This window comes from Benincasa hispida, chromosome 1, assembly GCF_009727055.1.
Source record: "Benincasa hispida cultivar B227 chromosome 1, ASM972705v1, whole genome shotgun sequence".
Lineage (NCBI taxonomy): Eukaryota > Viridiplantae > Streptophyta > Magnoliopsida > Cucurbitales > Cucurbitaceae > Benincasa > Benincasa hispida.
Genome location: NC_052349.1, coordinates 31,760,272 through 31,779,869, shown reverse-complemented (window position 1 = coordinate 31,779,869; position 19,598 = coordinate 31,760,272). Strand labels below are relative to the sequence as shown.

At 34.1% G+C, this 19,598-nt stretch overlaps 1 protein-coding gene across 1 annotated transcript; it reads right to left on the bottom strand.

Annotated features, from left to right (window-relative positions):
* Positions 1 to 13,003: 13,003 nt before the first annotated feature.
* LOC120090328 (protein DETOXIFICATION 18-like) lies at positions 13,004 to 17,671 on the bottom strand. Its single transcript, XM_039047910.1, has 7 exons — positions 17,401 to 17,671; positions 15,503 to 16,047; positions 15,307 to 15,393; positions 15,160 to 15,216; positions 14,027 to 14,265; positions 13,824 to 13,942; positions 13,004 to 13,729 (listed from the first exon to the last, which is right to left on the bottom strand). The coding sequence occupies exons 1-7, from the start codon at positions 17,638 to 17,640 to the stop codon at positions 13,598 to 13,600; spliced, it is 1,419 nt and encodes a 472-aa protein (XP_038903838.1). The 5' UTR covers positions 17,641 to 17,671; the 3' UTR covers positions 13,004 to 13,597.
* Between the last annotated feature and the right edge of the window lie 1,927 nt (positions 17,672 to 19,598).

Below are 19,598 nucleotides of genomic sequence, written 5' to 3'. Positions count from 1 at the left end.
ATGGTGGATAATGTAATTAAAGAGTTTAATTAATTATTCACGTACAGTTGGAGCTTCAAGCTACAGGTCCATAAGGTTCCCTTAGTAGCTCAAAAGAATTTAGTTGAGAATTAGTTTTTAGGTTAATTTGAATTGTTCAAATTAATAAGAGGGAATTTAATTATATATGGTATAATTAAATTGATTCAATTATATATGATATAATTGTTATAATGTATTTGATACATTATAGTTTAATTAAAGGAAATAAATATTTGAACGGGATTCAAATATATTTTCTATGAATGTGATTCAATACCATAAAATAAAGAAAAGAAACTATAGTTTATATTGTATGTGATACAATATTAAACCTATAGGTTATGTGTTATATTTGATATAACATATAGTTTAATATAAATATAATATGATAAGTTAGTTATCATATTTATTTATATTATTTTATTATTTTGAATAATAAATTCCTTTTTTTCTCTCTAACCACCTTAGTGGGTGGTTATTTGGTTTTGTGACAAAAAGGAATAAAGAAGTTAGTATCTCTTCTTCCTAAAAAGACTAAGGTGAAACACTATACGATTGAAGTTAATTGTCTATGTGATAGAGTTTTCATAAAATCATTCCGTGTTCTTCAATCTTCATCTTCCTCCAAACTCAAATAAACCCTCAAAACCAAAATAGTCAGAGCCCACCACTCTTGGGTTCTCACCTTGAGAATACCAAAAGTTCACTGTCATAGTGTCTCCGTTTGGTTCGTGAAGTTCTTGAAGAAGGTCTTCAAGTTTTTGCTGAGTTCAAGGCTCATGACTGTTCGAGGGATATACGCGAAGAAAGATTCTTCAAAGGTGATATCTCTTGAACCCTTTTTCCTTGTAAAAAGCATGTTGTAATTTGTTTATGAATGCATATCTTGTATGTTTACTGTAAATTTAGTTTTCAATAAAAATGGAATTTGGACGATCTGCTTTCACTCAAGGATCTCCTCGTAAAAACAAGTTCTTTCAACATCAAAAAGTTGTTGATGTTGGTTCATTTAGGCATACATATCCATCTCAAGAGTTTAGATTACCTCGATATAGTGGGAGGGTTATAGACCCACCTATACGCTACATGGGTTTAGCTGAAGCCCAAAACATCATAACTGATGATGGCATTGAGCATCCATTGTCTTATAAACAAGCAATGGAAAATGTTGACAAGGATGAATGGATTAAAGCCATGAATCAGGAAATGGAGACTATGTACTTCAATTATGTCTGAAAACTTGTGGATCAACCTAATGGGGTAAAATCTATAGGTTGTAAATGGATCTACAAGAGTAAAAGATATGTAGATGGAAAGGTATAGATCTTTAAAGCTAGACTTTGGCAAAAGGTTATACCCAAGTTGAGAGAGTGGACTATGAAGAAGCTTTCTCACCTGTTATCATGTTAAAGTCTATCAAAATTCTCTTGTCCATAGCCACATATTATGACTATGAAATATGACAATTGGACGTCAAGACTGCCTTTTTGAATGGTAATCTTGATGAGACCATCTACATGAATCAACCAGAAAAAATCATTGAACAAGATCAAAAGCAAAAGGTTTGTAGGCTTAATTGATCAATTTATGGACTGAAACAAGCATCTAGATCTTGGAATATAAGATTTGATGTTGTGATCAAATCCTATGGCTTTGATCAGAATGTTGATGAGCCTTATGTTTATAAGAAAATCATCAACAGCTCAATAGCTTTCCTCGTGCTGTATATGGATGATATCCTACTTATTGGGAATGATGTAGGTTTTCTGATTGATGTAAAGAAATGACTGGCTGCCTAATTCCAATAAAAGATTTGGGAGAGGCACGGTTTGTTCTAGGGTCTAAATCATTAGAGATCATAAGAACAAAGGGTTGGCCTTGTCTTAGGCATTGTATATTGACAAGATGCTTGTCAGATATTCGATGCACAATTTCAAGAAGGGTTTGTTACCTTTCAGGCATTGAGTCGTATTGTCTAAGGAACAGTATCTTAAGACTCCTTAAGATGTTGAGGCAATGAGACGAATTCCCTGTATATCAACTATTGGTAGCCTTTGTATGCAATGTTATGTACCATACATGACATTTGCTATGCTGTAGGGATTGTCAGTCGATATCAATCCAATCCAGGATTATATCATTGGATAGCAACCAAAACAATCCTCAAGTATCTTCGAAGAATGAGGGACTATATGCTTATGTATGGAGATAAGGATTTGATCCTTACAGAATACATGGACTTTGGCTTTCAGACTGATCAGGATTCTCGGAAATCCACATTAAGGTCAGTGTTTACTCTGAATGAAGGAGATATAGTTTGGCGAAACATCAAGTAAGGATGCATTGCAGACTCCACTATGGAAGCTGAATACGTATCTGCTTGTAAAGTTGCTAAAAAGGCTGTTTGGCTTAAGAAGTTCCTTACTGATTTGGAAGTTGTTCCAAATATATCTTTACCATCACACTTTATTGTGATAATAATGGTGCTGTGGCAAATTCTAAGGAACCTAGGAGTCATCGAAGAGGCAAACACATTGACCGAAAATATCACTTGATTCGGGAGATTGTGCATCGAGGTGATGTGATTGTCATGAAGATTTCTTCGGAGCACAACGTTTTTTATCCATTTACAAAGGCTCTCATGGCTAAAGTGTTCAAGGGTCATCTAAAAAGTCTGGGTCTACGGGATATGCAGTATATTGTCTAGGGCAAGTGGGAAATGTTTCTTTGCCAAGTATGATTTCAAGTGTATGCCCTAGTTTATTGTATTTTGTACTTTATTTGTATTGTACATTTGACTCCCTAAGCTTTAGGACAAGTGGGAGATTTTTGGGATTAACGTCCTAAATCTCTTGTATTCTCGTAGTTTGTAAACATTGTATAAACAAATTATTTTTATTAAAATAATTTTTATTTTATGAGCATACACTCAATCAAAAAACTAAGATCCTAAGTTCTTTTATGTAGAGACATACAGGTGGATCTTGTTTAAATAATAACCTAAACGGTCTGTAGTAGATGGATAAGGCCGGGTGCCTTAGCCTGGTGACACTATGGATATGACCCGTTTTGTGGATGTTACAAATGTTGTAAAGTGCTACAAATGATCTGATCTTGATCATTCATGTGGAGACATGTGAGCGGGGTATCCTATACAAAGAGTTTGTATAAAACTGGACCACAAAATGGTTAATCTCATTATATAATACTATTAATAATAGAGACTTACATTTCACCAGGATGACTGACATGACCTGAATCCGGAGTGAGTTGTGAACTCCTGTTCATGAAGGTGGTCTTTTGATTTGTATGGGTAAGAGTGGCCAGATTGCCAACTCAATATGCCTATTTTGGGGATTCGTCTGATTGAGGAGTTGGGAACACAACTACACAAGACAAAATTCACTCATTCCCTAATGTCGGGGCAAGTAGATAAATTGCTCCCTTAAGAGTTGAATTCGAGGCTTGAACAATGTGGACTTGACTTATTTTTCATTAGAGGAATTAGTAGTACTTAAGGAGTTAGATGTAACTACAGGGGCAAAAAGGCAATTTTGGTCTAGCTGTACTTACGAGCAATTTGTGAAGGGTCATTGCACTATTGACTGGTTATATCCAATGGATACATAAATATATCTGTAGTGCGAAAAGTGCAACTGTTGGTCTGTAGTGGAACGATCAACAGTTAATGGAAGTTTGGGTAATTTAATTAAAGAGTTTAATTAATTATCCAAGTATCATTGAAGCTTCAATCTATAGGTCCATAAGATCCCCTTTTAGCTCAATCAAGATTTAATTGAGAATTAATTTTGGATTAATTTGAATTGTTCAAATTAATTGAGAGAAATTAATTATATATGATATAATTATTCAATTTAATTATATGTGATATAATGTATTAGATACATTACAATATAAAGTTTTTTTTAGAGGATTTTGAATATGATTGAAATACTAACTATATGAATGAGATTCATATAATTAAATTTAATATAAATATAATTTATGTTAAATACCATAAATAGTTGAGAGGAATTAAGTGTTTGAATATGATTCGAATATTAATTCAATGGATGAGGTTCATATAATTAAATTTTAGTATAAATATGATTTATATTAAATGTCATGCATAATTGAGAGGAAATAAAACTATAGGTTATATTGTATTTGATACAAAAAACTATAGGTTATGGGTTATATTTGATATAACATATAGTATATTAATATAATAAGGTAGTTATTATATATATATACATACATATACTTTTTCTAATTAAATTAATTTTTATTTATTTTTAAGGGACGAAGTTACAACTCCCTCCCCCTAAATTTCTCTCACATCATACATGCAGTGTAGGGAGTTAGATAAAAGGAAGTCGTCTTCTTCCATGAATTGTGGAACTGAAGAAAAAAGAGAGAATTCTCCTTGGTTTTACTCTCAATCATATAAAGAAGAAAAGTTCTTCTCTTCCCTCTCATCCTCTCATCCCTCTTCCAAAAATTATGCAAAGCCTAGCACTCCTGCCCAATTCTCATCCCAAGAGAATACAGAGGGTTCTCAAGTGGTTGTGTCTTGGTTTGGAGATTGGATCATGATCGTGGATCGAGGATTGATAGAGAAGTTTGGCTTCAAGAGTAAGTAATTCTTCTTCCCTATTTCTTAGTAAAAATTCTTCTTCCCTATTTCTTAGTAAAAAACATGCTGTAATTTTTGTTTCTTAATGCATAATATTCTTTGTCTTCATTCTGTAATCTGAAATTCTGTGGAAAACAAAATGGGAATAATCCCCAGTTCCACTGCAAAACCTTCGATGGTTTCCCTTTACCTTCAACAAGAGTTTTTGAAGAACCTGATACCTCAACAAGAGTTGTTGAAGTTGGATCATTTAGTAGGCAGAATCCACCTCAAGTGTTGAGGGAGTCTCGATGCAGTGGGAGGGTTGCAAACCCCCTATTCGTTACATGGGTTTAACGAAAATCCTAGTTATGTTAACTGATGAAGATATTGAGGATCCATTGTCTTACGAGAAGGCAATGGAGGATGTTGACAAAGATGAGTGGATCAAAGCTATGAATCTTGAAATGAAGTCGATGTACTTTATTTCAGTTTGGGATCTGGTCAACCTGATGGGGTTAAACCTATAGTTGCAAATGGATCTATAATAGAAAACGAGGTGTGATGGGAAGGTGCAAACCATCAAGGTTAGACTAGTGGCAAAGGGTTATACCCAAGTTGAGGGAGTCGATTATAAGGAGACTTTCTCATCTGCTGCCATGTTAAAGTCTATATGGATCCTCCTGTCCATTGCTTCATACTATGACTATGAGATTTGGAAAATGGCCGTCAAGACTGCCTTTCTGAATGGCAATCTTGAGAAGATCATTTATATGGGGCAGCCCGAGAGATTCATATCAAAAGGTCAAGAGCAAAAGGATTGCAGGCTTAATCGGTCCATTTATGGACTGAAGGAAGCTTCTTGATCATGGAATATAAGGTTTGATACTGCGACCAAATCTATATCTTTGATCAGAATGTTGATGAACCTTGTGTTTACAAGAAAATCATCAATAGTTTAGTAGCTTTCTTAGTGTTGTATGTGTTAGGGTTTATGCTCTAAATCTCGTAGAGTCCTGTAGTTTGTAAATACTTATATGAACAAACATTTCAGTGATTTATAATATTTGATATTTGATTCACTCTGTCGATGTAATATACGATATTTTAGTTGCATTAACCACAAACCAATAAACTAACATCTATGGTTATCGTTGTAACTTAAATATGTATGTGGAGATATACAGGTAGATCATGTTTAAGTGATAACATAAATGATCTATAGTATATGGATAAGGCTGGGTTCCTTATCCTGGTGACATTACGAGTATGGCCCACTTTGTAGGTGTTACAAATGTTGTAAACTGCTACAAATGATATGATCCTGATCATTCATGTATTAGACATGCGAGTGGAGATATTCTATACAAAGAAGTTTGTATAAGACCGGACCACGAAATGTTTAGTCTTGTTATATAACACCGTTCATAAAAGAGACTTTCATTTCACTAGGATGACCATAGGTAACATGATCTTAATCTTGAATGAGTTGTGAACTCCTGCTTATAAGGGCAGTTCGTTGATTTGCATGGGTGAGAGTGGCCAGATCGCCGACTCAACAAGCCTACCATTTTGGGGATTCGTCTAATTGGGGAGCTGGGAACTCACCTACACAAGATGGAATTCACTCATTCCCCTAAGTAGGGATAAGTAGATAAATTGATCCCTTAAGAGTTGATTTCGGGTCTTGAACAATGTGGTGCCACACCCTCTCTTGGCCCGAGAGGGGTTAGTCATAGTAGGATTATGATCTATTGGGGTTAGAAGAATGTGGCGCCACACCCTCTCTTGGCCCGATAGGGGTTAGTCATAGTGAGACTATGATCCATTGTTCATTAGAGGGATCAGTGGTACTTAAGGAGTTAGATGTAACTACAGGGGCAAAACGATAATTTGGCTCAACTGTACTTACGAGCAATTTGTGAAGGATCATTGTACTGTTGATTGGTTATATCCAATGGACACAGAAATATATCTGTAGTGCAAAGAGTGCAGCTTTCAGTCTTTAGTGGAATGCCCGACAGTTAACGGATAGTGGATAATGTGATTAAAGAGTTTAATCAGTTATTCACATACTGTTGGAGCTTCAAACTGCAGGTCCATAATGTCCCCTTGGTAGCTCAATGGATTTAAGTTGAGAATCAGTTTTTAGGTTAATTTGAAATGTTCAAATTAATAAGAGGGAATTCAATTATATATGATATAATTGATATACTGTATTTGATACATTATTGTTTAATTGGAGGAACAAATATTTGAATATAATTCAAATATATTTTCTATGAATAAGATTCATAGTTATTAAATTTAATATAAATATGATTTATATTAAATGTCATAAAATAGAGAAAAAAAACTATGGTTTATATATTATATATGATGCAATATTAAAACTATAGGTTATAAATATAATATGATAAGTTAGTTATCATATTTATTTATAATTTATTAATTATTTGATAATTATCCTTTTCTCTCTAACCACTCTTAGTGGGTAGTTAATTTAGTTTTGTGGCAAAAGTGGGATAGTGAAAATTGGTTTTTGATTATTCAATAAGGCAAGCATTCACAATCGAATAACTACACGATAGTCTTAAGAGCCTATGCGATAGACTCGCTTCTCTAAACGATCAAAAGTTCTTGCTATATGGTATCCTTGTTTCCTTGATCGTCTTCCTCCTCCAACTCTAAACTTCCCCTCTAACCAAAATTAACCAGAGCCCACCACTCCTGGATTCGCATACCGAGAATACCAAGTCACCAAGTGGTAATGTCCTGTTTGGTTCGAGTTTACTCGTTACTGTTTGTTGCTGTTCAAGGAGAGTTTGTATTGTTCGACGCGTTTGTGAACCAGTTCGTTCGAGGGATTAACACGAAGAAGGGTTCTTCAAAGGTATAGTCTCTTGAACCTTTGTTTATTGTTAGATAGCATGCTGTAATTTATCTTTTATGCATAATTTGTATTGTTGACTGTAAATGTTTGGGTTCAATTGAAATGAGATTTGGACGATCCGCTTCCGCTCAAAGGTTCTCTGTAAATAGAGTTCCTTCAGTATGTTGACGATATCCTACTCATTGGAAATGATGTAGGTCTACTAACTAAAGTTAAGAATTGGCTAACGATCCAATTCCAAATGAAAGATTTGGCAGAGGTTTAGCTTGTTCTGGGAATTTAGATCTTTAGAGATCAAAGGAACAAAACGTTAGCTCTGTCTCAAATATCGTACATTGACAAAATGCTTGTCAAATATTCGATGCAGAATTCCAAGAGAAGCTTACTACCTTTTAGACATGGAGTTGTATTGTCAAGAGGTTGAGGAAATGAGATGGATTCCCTATGCATCGGCTGTTGGTAGCCTAGTATATGCGGTGTTATGTACTAGACCAGACATCTGCTATGCAGTGGAGATAGTTAGTAGATATCAGTCTAATCTAGGATATGATCATTGGACTATTGTTAAAAATATCCTCAAGTATCTAAAAAGAAAGAGGGACTACATGCTTGTGTATGGTTTTAAGGATTTGATCCCTACAAGATACATAGACACGGATTTCCAAACTGATAAGGATTCTGGGAAGTCTACATCAGGATCAGTGTTCATCATTAATGGAGGGGCAGTAGTCTGGAGAAGCATTAAGCAAGGGTGCATTGCTAACTCCACCATGGAGGTTGAATATGTAGCGGCTTGTGAAGTTGTTTGGCTCAGGAAATTCTTGATTGATCTGAAAATCGTTCAAGACATGTGAAAGCCTATCATGCTTTATTGTGATAATAATGGTGCTGTGGTTAATTCTCGAGAGCCTAGGAGTCACAAGCGTGGGAAGCACATAGAGTGAAAGTATCATCTCATCCGAGAGATTGTACATCGAGGAGATGTGATCGTCACACAGATAGCTTCGGAGCACATACATTGCTGATCCATTTATAAAGGCCCTCACGACTAAGGTGTTTGAGGGTTACCTGTATAGTATGGGTCTATGGGACAAACCACGTTTAGACTAGGACAAGTGGGAGATTTGTACTGGGTGTGTGATGCCCTAGTTTATTGTTTGTGTACTTTATATATATTAGTTTGACTTTTATCTTGTACACCCTCTAGCTTTAGGTCAAGTGAGAGATTATTGGGGTTGGTGCCCTAAATCTCGTAGGGTTCTATAGTTTGTAATTTTATTATACAAACATCTTATTTATTTAATAAAATATGTGATGTTTTACTTGACATTTAGTTGCATTAATCTACAAACTAATAAACTAACATCCAAGGTTATCTTGTAGCTTAAACATGTATATAGAGACATACGAGTGGATCACGTTTAAGTGATAACCTAAATGGTCTGTAGTAGATGGATAAGGCTGGATACCTTATCCTGGTGACACTACGAGAATGACCTACTTTGTATATGTTACAATTATTGTAAAGTGCTACAAATAATTTGATCCTGATTATTCATGTGTAGACATGTGAGCGGGGATATTCTATACAAAGAAGTTTGTATAAGACCGGACCACGAAATGACTAGTCTCGTTATATAATGTCGTTCATAATAAAGACTTACATTTCACCAGGATGACCATAGGTAACATGACTTGAATCTTGAGTGAGTTGTGAACTCCTGCCTATGAAGGCGGTTCTTTGATTTTAATTGTACGAAGTAAAGAAAAAAATTTCGGAGTAAGTTGTAAAAGTCAGACCCATTCAAGCAAACATGTGAGAAATTTACTAAAAGTTTGAAATTCAGTTGGGACCAGGAAAGGAGGACTTCCACAGTCTAATGCGAGCCAGTCGCCACTGATAAAAAACCATTGTTCATTCCACCCTTTTGTGGTAGTCGGGCATGAAACAATGGAATTTCCTTTGCAAATAGTAACAAAATAAGAACCAGATGCAAATTTTTTTTTTTTTTAGAGTACGATGACACATCTGCTCCATGGTAGTGGGATTTGGGTTCCCCAGTTGAAGCCAAAGAACGTAACAACCTAATAGCACACAGTAAGAGTTGGGAAATAGAAAGCGCAATGTTTACATAAGCTAGAAACTATTGAATAAAAGGATGGAGTGAAAGTCTAACTCCACATGTAAACAGTGTACTATAAAAAACTACTTCACCTAAAGGCAGGTTAGATGGTTCATCATCTAAGGAAGGGAATTTCATATGCATCGAGTCAGGAGTCCTAAATTTATTTCTAAGGAAATTTAAAATATCTATGGTTAAGGAACCAGAGGAAGGAATATGGGGAACCAAATCGTTATTTCAGAACCCACTCCCCTCCAGATATGATTTTGAGGTCGTTGATTGAGAACGGAATCGACATCATTGGAGTCGGTTGACACATCGACCCTAAAATCTAAGACTTGAATGTTCTCCATAAACAAATATAAGTTAAGTAGAATATTACCTTAAGGAATAATGGAAAAAAGATGAAAAAGGTGGAGTGTGGTGAATTTTGATGGCTAAGTGAATTTTTTATAAGGAAATTTAGCACAAAAAATGAGAAATTTACCAAGGTCGAGCTTAAAGCAATGGATGCGTTAAGAGTTTGAGAAAGAGCACTTGGGCTAGGCTCCGTTTAAAGGCTATACACAGCCCAGCTCAAGAGAGGGGCAACTGTAGAGGGTGAAATTAAACCTGGTTAATTAAATTAAAGCCAAAATTAGGACGGAGATAATCGAGAGTCCATTATGGGCAGTGTATTTTATTTAGGCCAAAATTAAAGAAGATGACCTTAGCTAGCTCGACCCATTTAAAACTAAGAAAAGGGGTCAAGTTAACAAAGCAGGTAGGCATAAGAGAATAGCTCGAGCTAAGAGGTGGAGTCAATGAGCTTTTAGGTGGATTTTAGCCATTTGAGAGCCGTGGTGATAAATACCATTAAGTTATGCAAATAAGTTAAATTAGAATATATATATATAAAAAGAGGAAATAATTTTTTTTTTTTTTAAAAAAAAAAGATAATCGCCAACGTCCAATTGAAGGGCCAACCCTAAGCCCAGCTGAAGGAGTCAACAATTTGTCGACCCCATGTGAAGCAAGGCTGACCTCATATGAAGTCAGCATAATAGAAAAAAAAAAAGAAGCTATGTGCAATAAAGACTGACCCACCAGCATTTGAAAACAAATTCAAAGGGGCTTAGCCCACTTGAATCCATGTTATTGGATGGCCAAACCATGCATATGAATTATGCAAAATTTTTATAATCATTTATTGAGATGAATTATATATTTTATGATTGAATTTTTGCATGGCTCAACCATGCAAAAGCCGTACATTGTACTAGGGAGCTCATTTTGAGATGATTAATCTTAAAGAATAAAGGGATTTCAATTTCTATTTTACGTAACCACATTATTAATTAAACAATAATTATATTAAAGTGTCATAGCTAAATAATAAGCATAGTGGCTCATTAATCCATTGTTAATCAAGTGCTAAAAGTTTGTCCAAGGGTCGAACACATTGATAGTCGAGATATGCAATAACTCTAGTAATGATGACTCTGATGGATAACAACTGAAAAGAAGTCTATAAGTGACTTGAAAAATGAAAGGTCATGCGAGCTTCAGTTACCGGTGGATCAACCTATATAATCTTCAAGCTGTGATCGAAGAAATGTATGCTTAAAAACTTAGACTTATTTTTCTATCAATTGAGTCATTTTCAAACTTGATTCTAACTTGATCGTTGGAATAGATTTGGCTCAACTATATACTTGTGTTTAGCTTTATTCATTTTGCAAGATATTGAATTACTCTCCCTCAAGAAACACAAATTCACCATTGGTCCATTTTATGACATCAACAAAAATGAGAATTAAAAAAAGTAATCCATAAATTCACTTTAACAAATATGATTAGATTTTGATCCTTAAATTTTTAGCATTTTCAAACGTTTAGTTCTCTAAACCTTGGTTGTTAATTCCAATTTATCCTATTTTAAAAGCAATAATCTAGATCAAATAGGTCAACATCATACTTTTAGTAATATTTTTACTGCAAAGAATAAACTTAAAATTTAAGAAAATGTAAAAGGATTAAATTTGACATTTTTAAAATTTAGGTAAAAATTCAAATACCAAAATTTAAAATTTAAAAGTTTAAGTGCTAAAAGTAAAAAAAATAAAAAATAAAAAATAAATGTAGAAAATGGAAATCATATATCAAATTTGTTTTTATTCATCAAAGGTGTATTTGGTCCAGGGAGTTGGGAACTCCACTTCTTATTTAGCCCAAGAAGTTTGTGGGTCTCACTACTAAAATATCAATTTTATACCTTATCAACTTCTTACACTGTAAGCCTCAAGAGTTCAAACTCTCTAAACTTCATAATTCCTTAGAGCTCACTATTTCACTCTTTGCTCCAAAACACTCTGTAAAAGTTGAGTTCAAGATTATAAGTATAGGTGCAGTTGAATAAGAAATTTTGAAAAATTTTAGACCAATCACAAATTGTCACATAAGTTCCAAATCATTAAATTATGATTTGGGACCAAGCAGAAGTTGACATGTGTTTCAAATTGGAGTTGAAGACAAATTTTGATGACGCCACGTGGTTTAATCATGACCGTTAAATCATATATGATTAATTTGACTCAATTTGATGTTATTATTTGGGTTAAAGTCCAATAAGCTAGAAAATAGACTGAATTTGACCTAAATGTCAAATCAAGTCCAAATCCAACTAATTGAGCCCAAGGATCAGGCCCATGAACCAACCAAACCCAAACTCACGAAGTACTAGAGAACTTTATAAAATAGAGTTCTCCTCATTTGTGGAGGTCAGCAATTGTATAATTCAAAAAGCCCAGAAAGAATTCTCCCAACAATCAGAAGACTCTTAGACTCCTTCAACTTCAAGAAAATCACGCGTTCCACTTCTTCAAGTCAAGCGTACATATTCAACTGAGAGAGAATCAGAGGATCAAGTACTCAACATTGAACCATATTGCATCAACATCAACATTAACACAAGTTCAACTCTACAAAACAAGTTTCTCCCAAAACCTCGTGCGAACACTAATCCTCCAAGAAGATCATCAAGCCCAAAGGTCAATCATCTAGGAAGATCAACAAGCCCAAAAGCCGATCATCCAAGAAGATCAACAAGCTTAAAGGCCGATCATTGATCAACAAGCTCAAAGATTGATCGTCCAGGAAGATCAACTAGCCCAAAGCTCGATTCTCTAAGAAAATCAACAAACCCAAAAGCTGATCATCCAAGAAGATCAACAAGTCCAAAAGTTGATCTAAAAAAATCAACAAGCCCAAAGACTAATCATCCAAGAAGTTCAACCAATTTAAAATTTAAATATTAAAGTTTATTTTGAATCGCTTCAAAGAATTATTATTAGAGATTGTACTTGTTATATTGAAATCAATACAAATACAAAGTTCAAATTTCATGAAACAAGTTTCTCCGAAAACCTCATTCCAACAAGTGCAAATAGTCGTAGAACAACATAAAATTCCTTGTGAATATTCTATATTGACCCACCAACACTGACTCAAATCAAATTTCTGGAAAAAAAAAATGCTAGATTCAGTCAAAGAGTGAACAAATAAACTCATTTAATAAGGTTCAGTAACCATTTGGTTTTGTTTATTTACTTTTTTTTTCTTCATTTTCTATTTCACTTTCAAAATCATTTCAAATATCAAAATCATATTTAAAAATTTTAAAGAAGCTATCAAACTTCAAGGAGAGGTTTTTGATAGATATTTTCTACTATTAAGGTGAGATTGGCGTAATGGTATTGGCATGATCTTTGTCCCTAAAGTTGGAGGTTCAATCCACTACCCCGTAGTTGTCGTACTAAAAGAAACCTGTTTTCTACTTCGAGAAGATTTTACAAAAATATTTTCAAGAATGGAAGAACTAAACAAAGGAGACGTAGATATTTAAGCCTAATTTTCAAAAATAGAAAACCGACAACAAATTCTCATCCAACAGTATAAAACCTTCTACTAAACTAGAAGAGGCATATCTTTTACTTCATAATCAGATTGATCCATTTTAATCCATTTTGTAGACAAAGCAACCAAAAGAAGACAACCAGTTTGCGACGAGAGACCGCAGATGTATCCGATCCATAAACCCTGCATAATCAAATCAACAAGAAAATGAAGATCAAAGAATCATACCAATGTCTTCAACTATGAAGTTATGAACATTGTGTGTAAAGTTTGTCACCTTAGCATATAATCTAAGCTTAAACCCAAGAAGGATCGATATCGTTACACCGATAAAGTAGAACGTGGACAAGTTTATGTATACAGCCAAGTGCTGCCACCCATAGCCTCTAGCCACCCCTGCAGTTGAATGAGAATTATGAGAAAAAGGGCAGTGATGAATGCGAATGATGGTTTTTTTTTTTTTTTTTTTTAGTACTGAACCTGATATGGCGCCTTGAACCGAGTCGAGCATTATCGAGATAGCGAGAAATGGGACCATGGAAGAAAACTCATCCATTATTGTAATGCTGTTGATGAAGAAGCTAGCCCAGGTGTTATGTCCAAATGCAAGTGCTAAAACAACTAGCAGAGGAAGGAGGACAGAAAGCTTGAGAGTTGCAAACATGGCAGTTTTGGCTCTGTCAAAATTGCCTGCTCCCAATTCATTTGAGACCCTTGTGCTGTCACAAAGTGTCATTTGTTTGACGAAAACTTTCAATATATTTGGTGTGGCAGAAAGAGATGATGAACAGATATTTAATACATGTGAAGGTTAAATTAACAAATTATATTAAGATTTGAGTTTGATAAAAACTAAGGAATTAGGTAGGTTTTTGAGTAAAAGGAAGGACTAATGTAAAAAGGAGCAAGCTAAGAAGTACAAATACGGATACGACACAATACGGACACAACGGGTACATCAATTTTTGAAAATCTAGGACACAACACGATAAGGACACGTTTATAAAAATATATATATCATTTTCATACTAGAATAAAATTCGAAGTAAATGAGTTGATGCATTTATATGCTTACAAAATTAGTTTGATGTATTTCACACTCAAAATTTATTATTATTATCATATATGTGTTTTTTTAGTCTACTCAACAAGTATTCTATGCATGTTTAACCTATTTGTTGCTCTAACAAGTGTTCCATTTGTGTCCAACAAATATCGGAGTGTCCAAGTGTTCGATACTGTCAAATTCAGACAAACTAGCCAAACTAAAGTGTCCGTGCTGCTGCAGAACTTTAGAAACCTCGATCCACCAAAACTCACATTTTTCTTTTTCCAACGATTATCAGGTAAGAAAATCATTCACATGTAGGAAAGTTTTAAGCGACTTAGCTCAACTCTTAAAATCATAAAAGGGGTAATCACCAACCCAAAAACTAAAGCTGATGGGTTAAGTAAATGACACTACAAGGGTTCGAATACAAAACCTCCTTCTATACCATGTTAAATAACCACTGAACTTAAAAGCTTAAACTGATGGTTATAGTTAATTTAATCATATCATTACTTCAATCGAGATTATATTGAAACCAAATTCAAACTATGTAATAACAAACCTTGCTGCAGCACTGAGTCCACAAGTGATCATGTAGGCAATGGTCTGTGTGTTGTCACTAAAGGAATAGAAAATGAAAACCAAATAAGAAACATGGAAGGACTACATTTGTATCAGAAGAACATGGAAACCAGATTTACTTACTTACCACATTGCTATCAGTGAAGTACTTGTTTCCGGGTTTGGCATCAACCCGGCTAAGAAAACCATAACCTCGACCGCCCAATACTCCAAACTTTAACCGATTAGAACAATAGAGAGCAAGAAAGATCCATGAGTTGCCAATTGATCGAACGACCGACATGTTATTCGATAGGTTGCATTCAAGAGTTGAGGATGCTTACCACACCATTGCTGCAGATGGAATAGCTAGTTTTAAGCTTGAAAGGCTATAGCTAAAAGCTTCTAATGAGAAGCCTTGCCAAGATTTCTCAAACTTGTTTGCTTTAAGTACATATATAGCTAAAATCAGGAATGACATCCATAATGAGATTGAAACAGCCAATGGAGCTCCATTGAAACCGAGATGTGTCCAGTGAACGAGACCATATGCAGTAGGTATGTGGATGAACATTGGGAGGGCAGAGAAGAAAACCAAAGGCATGACAACAGATTGTGTTTGGAGAAACCTCAGGATGTTCTGTAGTAAGCCATATGCAAATAATCCTGGGATGAGAAACTTCATATACATTGCAGATAACCTTGAAATCCCTGGTTCTTGATGGAGCAAGACAAGAATCTGTTCTGTGTAAATCCACATAACTGATATAACGATGGAACAAAAGAATGATAAGATGCAAGAGCCTTGAAGATACAACCCCATCTTCTCATAAAACTTCCTACCGAACGCTTGCCCGCAAAGCGTTTCAAGCGATCCGCTCAGTCCTGTCTAAAGAACAAGAAGAAAGTTACAGCCAAAAGAGGTACACTACTAAAACCAAACAGATAAAGCTGAGTTATCATCATCATATTTAAACTCTGGAATTTAGAACAGATTTTAAAAGGTAAAGTTGAGTTTTAGTGATGCTTAATGAGCTTTGGATTAGGATAATCTTATATCCTAATTGCAAGAAAATGGGCAACAGATTTTGACATCCTCACCTTGAGATCTGCTGCCTTAGGTGCCTCATAATAGTTGAATACTCCATTTCTTATATGCTATGTGCTGAAATATTGGAAATATAGAGATTATCACAACAGATCATACCACCAAGCAGAGGGATCTTCTAAGTGGCCTGATATGCTATAAATAGCAAATTTGATCCTTAAACTTTCATAGGTTTGTCTATTTGGTCCTTTAATTTCAAAAAGTTTCAAACATGTCAATGAAAAGAGAATTTTTTTATTCTATATAGATGTTGTCAACACGGTTCACTAAATGATGAAGCGACATGTCTATCGAATAAATATTTACCAATTTGGCATGAAGTGATTTACATAAAAGACAAAAGAAAATGAACAGTTGGAAAAAATAGAGTGACTTGTATGCAACATGCCCAAACGAATTTGTAACTTTCAACCTACTTCTAACAATCTTTTCAGTCATCCAATCCTTGCTTTCTTCCCTTCAACTTGTTGGGAAAGTTACCCATCAAGTTCACAAGAATTTTTCCATATTTTAATCTAGCTTAAATTATATAAGTACTCTGAACTTTACTTTGCCCTTCTGTTTCAAAAGTACCTATATTCTTTAAAAAAAAAATAAAAAAATAAAAAAATTGAACTGAAAATGAGACCTATGTGGTTTGAGCTAAAACAAAAATTTTGATTGCCTTACTTATTGATGAAGATGAAATAGAAATTCACTCATCTTGTCTACGATAATGAATTTGTTCCATTGGCCGACACAAAACAACCATTTCCATTCCGATATTGATATAAAAGAAAGAGGCCACTGAATTCCAATGCTGCTAAGATTTTTTTTTATTTTATTCGTGAGTGTCCAGACCAACTTACACGCAACTTGACTAATCTCATAGGACAGTCTGCTTTGACCCTACAATGCTTGGATCTCAAGGAAACTCGTAGGATATTTAATGGTAAGTGACCACTGTAGATTGAACTCATGACCTCTTACGGCAGTTAGTCAACCCCAAGAAGAAGAAAAAGAGTGAATTTCTTCTCACTGTAAACACAATCCACTTCCATTTTTTCATCTCTTAGCAGCATAGATAGATAGTTAAAGACCCATTTCCCTAAATCATGAAAGCAAAGAGAGAAACAGAGAGAGAAAGGGAGATACCATGAATGCAAAGCCAGTGACACTAGCCAAAGTATTGGCAAGAGTAGCAGCAGCAAGCTCAAGTTCACCAAGATGACCAGCAAACATAACAGAGACTAAAGTTATCAAGTAATAGAATACATTTGTTAGAATCAATGGAAGGGAAAATAGAAGTTGAAGCTTTGCTTCCTCCATCTCCAACACTCTCTTCCACCATCTCCCTTCTTTAAGCTCCAACAATGGCTCTCTACAATCATCCATCTTCTTTGCACTTCTCCATTTTACATTTAAACCCTGCTTTTATAGATTCTGTGGATGAGCCCTCCCTAGACTGTCCAAGGTTTAAGAAATTTTCAATCAAAGGAAATGAAATAAAGTTAAACTACCATTTTACCCCTATACTTTTCAATATAGAAAAGAAAGCTGAGATGAGAATCCCATCACATCAGAAAGTTCAAAAATGAATTTTATTATAAATATCATAAAAATAGATATCCAATGTTTAGTGTCCTAAAAGTCATGTGTCATTTTTCATATGGTTCATATGTCTTATAATAATTCATACTTATGTTTATGTAAGTTTACATCCTACTTGTCACTTTGCCTATAAATAGTGGCATTTGGTAGATCTCAAAATAATGCACATTGGTGAGAAATCCACTTCAAAATTTCATTAATTTTCATATTATCTAATTTTATAATTTTAGTTATTTTATTTTATATTTTGTTTATTTATTTATTATTATTATATTATATTTTCTTCATATCCTTGTTCTCGCCGTGCGCCTCAATTTCACAACAAATATTTCCCTTGACATTAAGGTTATGAGCCAAATATTTCTCATCTGAGAATTTTTGGGTGTGCAGTATTGCAAGATTTGTTGATTGTCATTTTAATAGGACAAGTTCTCTAACATTAGGGGGAGGAATTAAGAAATTGAAAACAGAAATTACATGGAATGTATCGTTATTATCTCATTTAGATCCTCGTACAGATCAATGTGAACTTGAAGTTCATAAAATAATTCATTTGAAAAATATAGCAAATCAATTACCAGATGCATTTATAGATGTAAAGAAAGTAACTAAGTCACAATACCAGCTGCAAATGTTCCACTAAAAATTGATATCCCAACACAACAAGTTGTCACTAATGAGTCTAGAACACGCTAGAAGAGTGATAGATCAGTGGGTTCCATTGATAAAAATCCTAAAAAAAAAATTAATAGTAAAAAAGACTTGGTTAAGGATGTAAATACCCATGAAGAAATCATCGACATGACTGGTGAGGAAAGTGAAATACCTAAAGATAATAACGAGATTTCGATAAATTATGTCATGATAAGAACAAGATGGAATCGAACTAATATAGTTATTGATAACAATATAATATTGCTCTTAATATTACATCTGAAAATGAGGATCCTGAACCAAAATCTGTTGAAGAATGTCGACTTAGAAAAGATTGACTTCAATGGAAAGAAGCAACGGAGACAAAATTAAACTCACTTTCAAAATGATAAGTTTTTGGAGTAGTCCAAACACCAAAAGGTGTCAAACCTTTGGGATACAAATGGGTATTTATGAGGAAAAAAAATGAAAATAATGAGGTCACAAGATACAAAGCAAGATTAGTTGCACGCGGTTTTTCAATAAAGTTAAGGTACCTGAAACATATGTCATTTTTCATATTATCAATAAAGTTAGATGTCCAATGCTTAATGTCCTAAAAGTCATGTGTCATTTTTCATATTATTTATGTGCCTTATAATAATTTATGCTTGGTGTCCATATAAGTCCACATTCTACTTGTCACTTTGTCTATAAATAGTGGCATTTGGTGGATCTCAAAATAATGCACATTGATGAGAAATCCAATTTAAAATTCCATTAATTTTCATATTATCCAATTTTATGATTTTAGTTATTTTATTTTATATTATATTATATAAATAAATTATTATATTATATTTTCTTCATATCCGTGTTCTCGTCGTACTCCTCAATTTCACAACAAATTTATCTTTTTTAGTATATTTTTTTAAAAAGTTTCTATATCTTTTAAAAGTTTGTTGTAATCCTTTTAATTGCAAGATTGAGATGGAACATAGAAATTTGACAAAATTTGGCTCATTTCAAAGTAAGGCTCTGAACATAGGCTCATCTGGGAAAAAACCTGTTTTTGGGAGACCCAAGGAGGTGAAATGTCACAAATATCC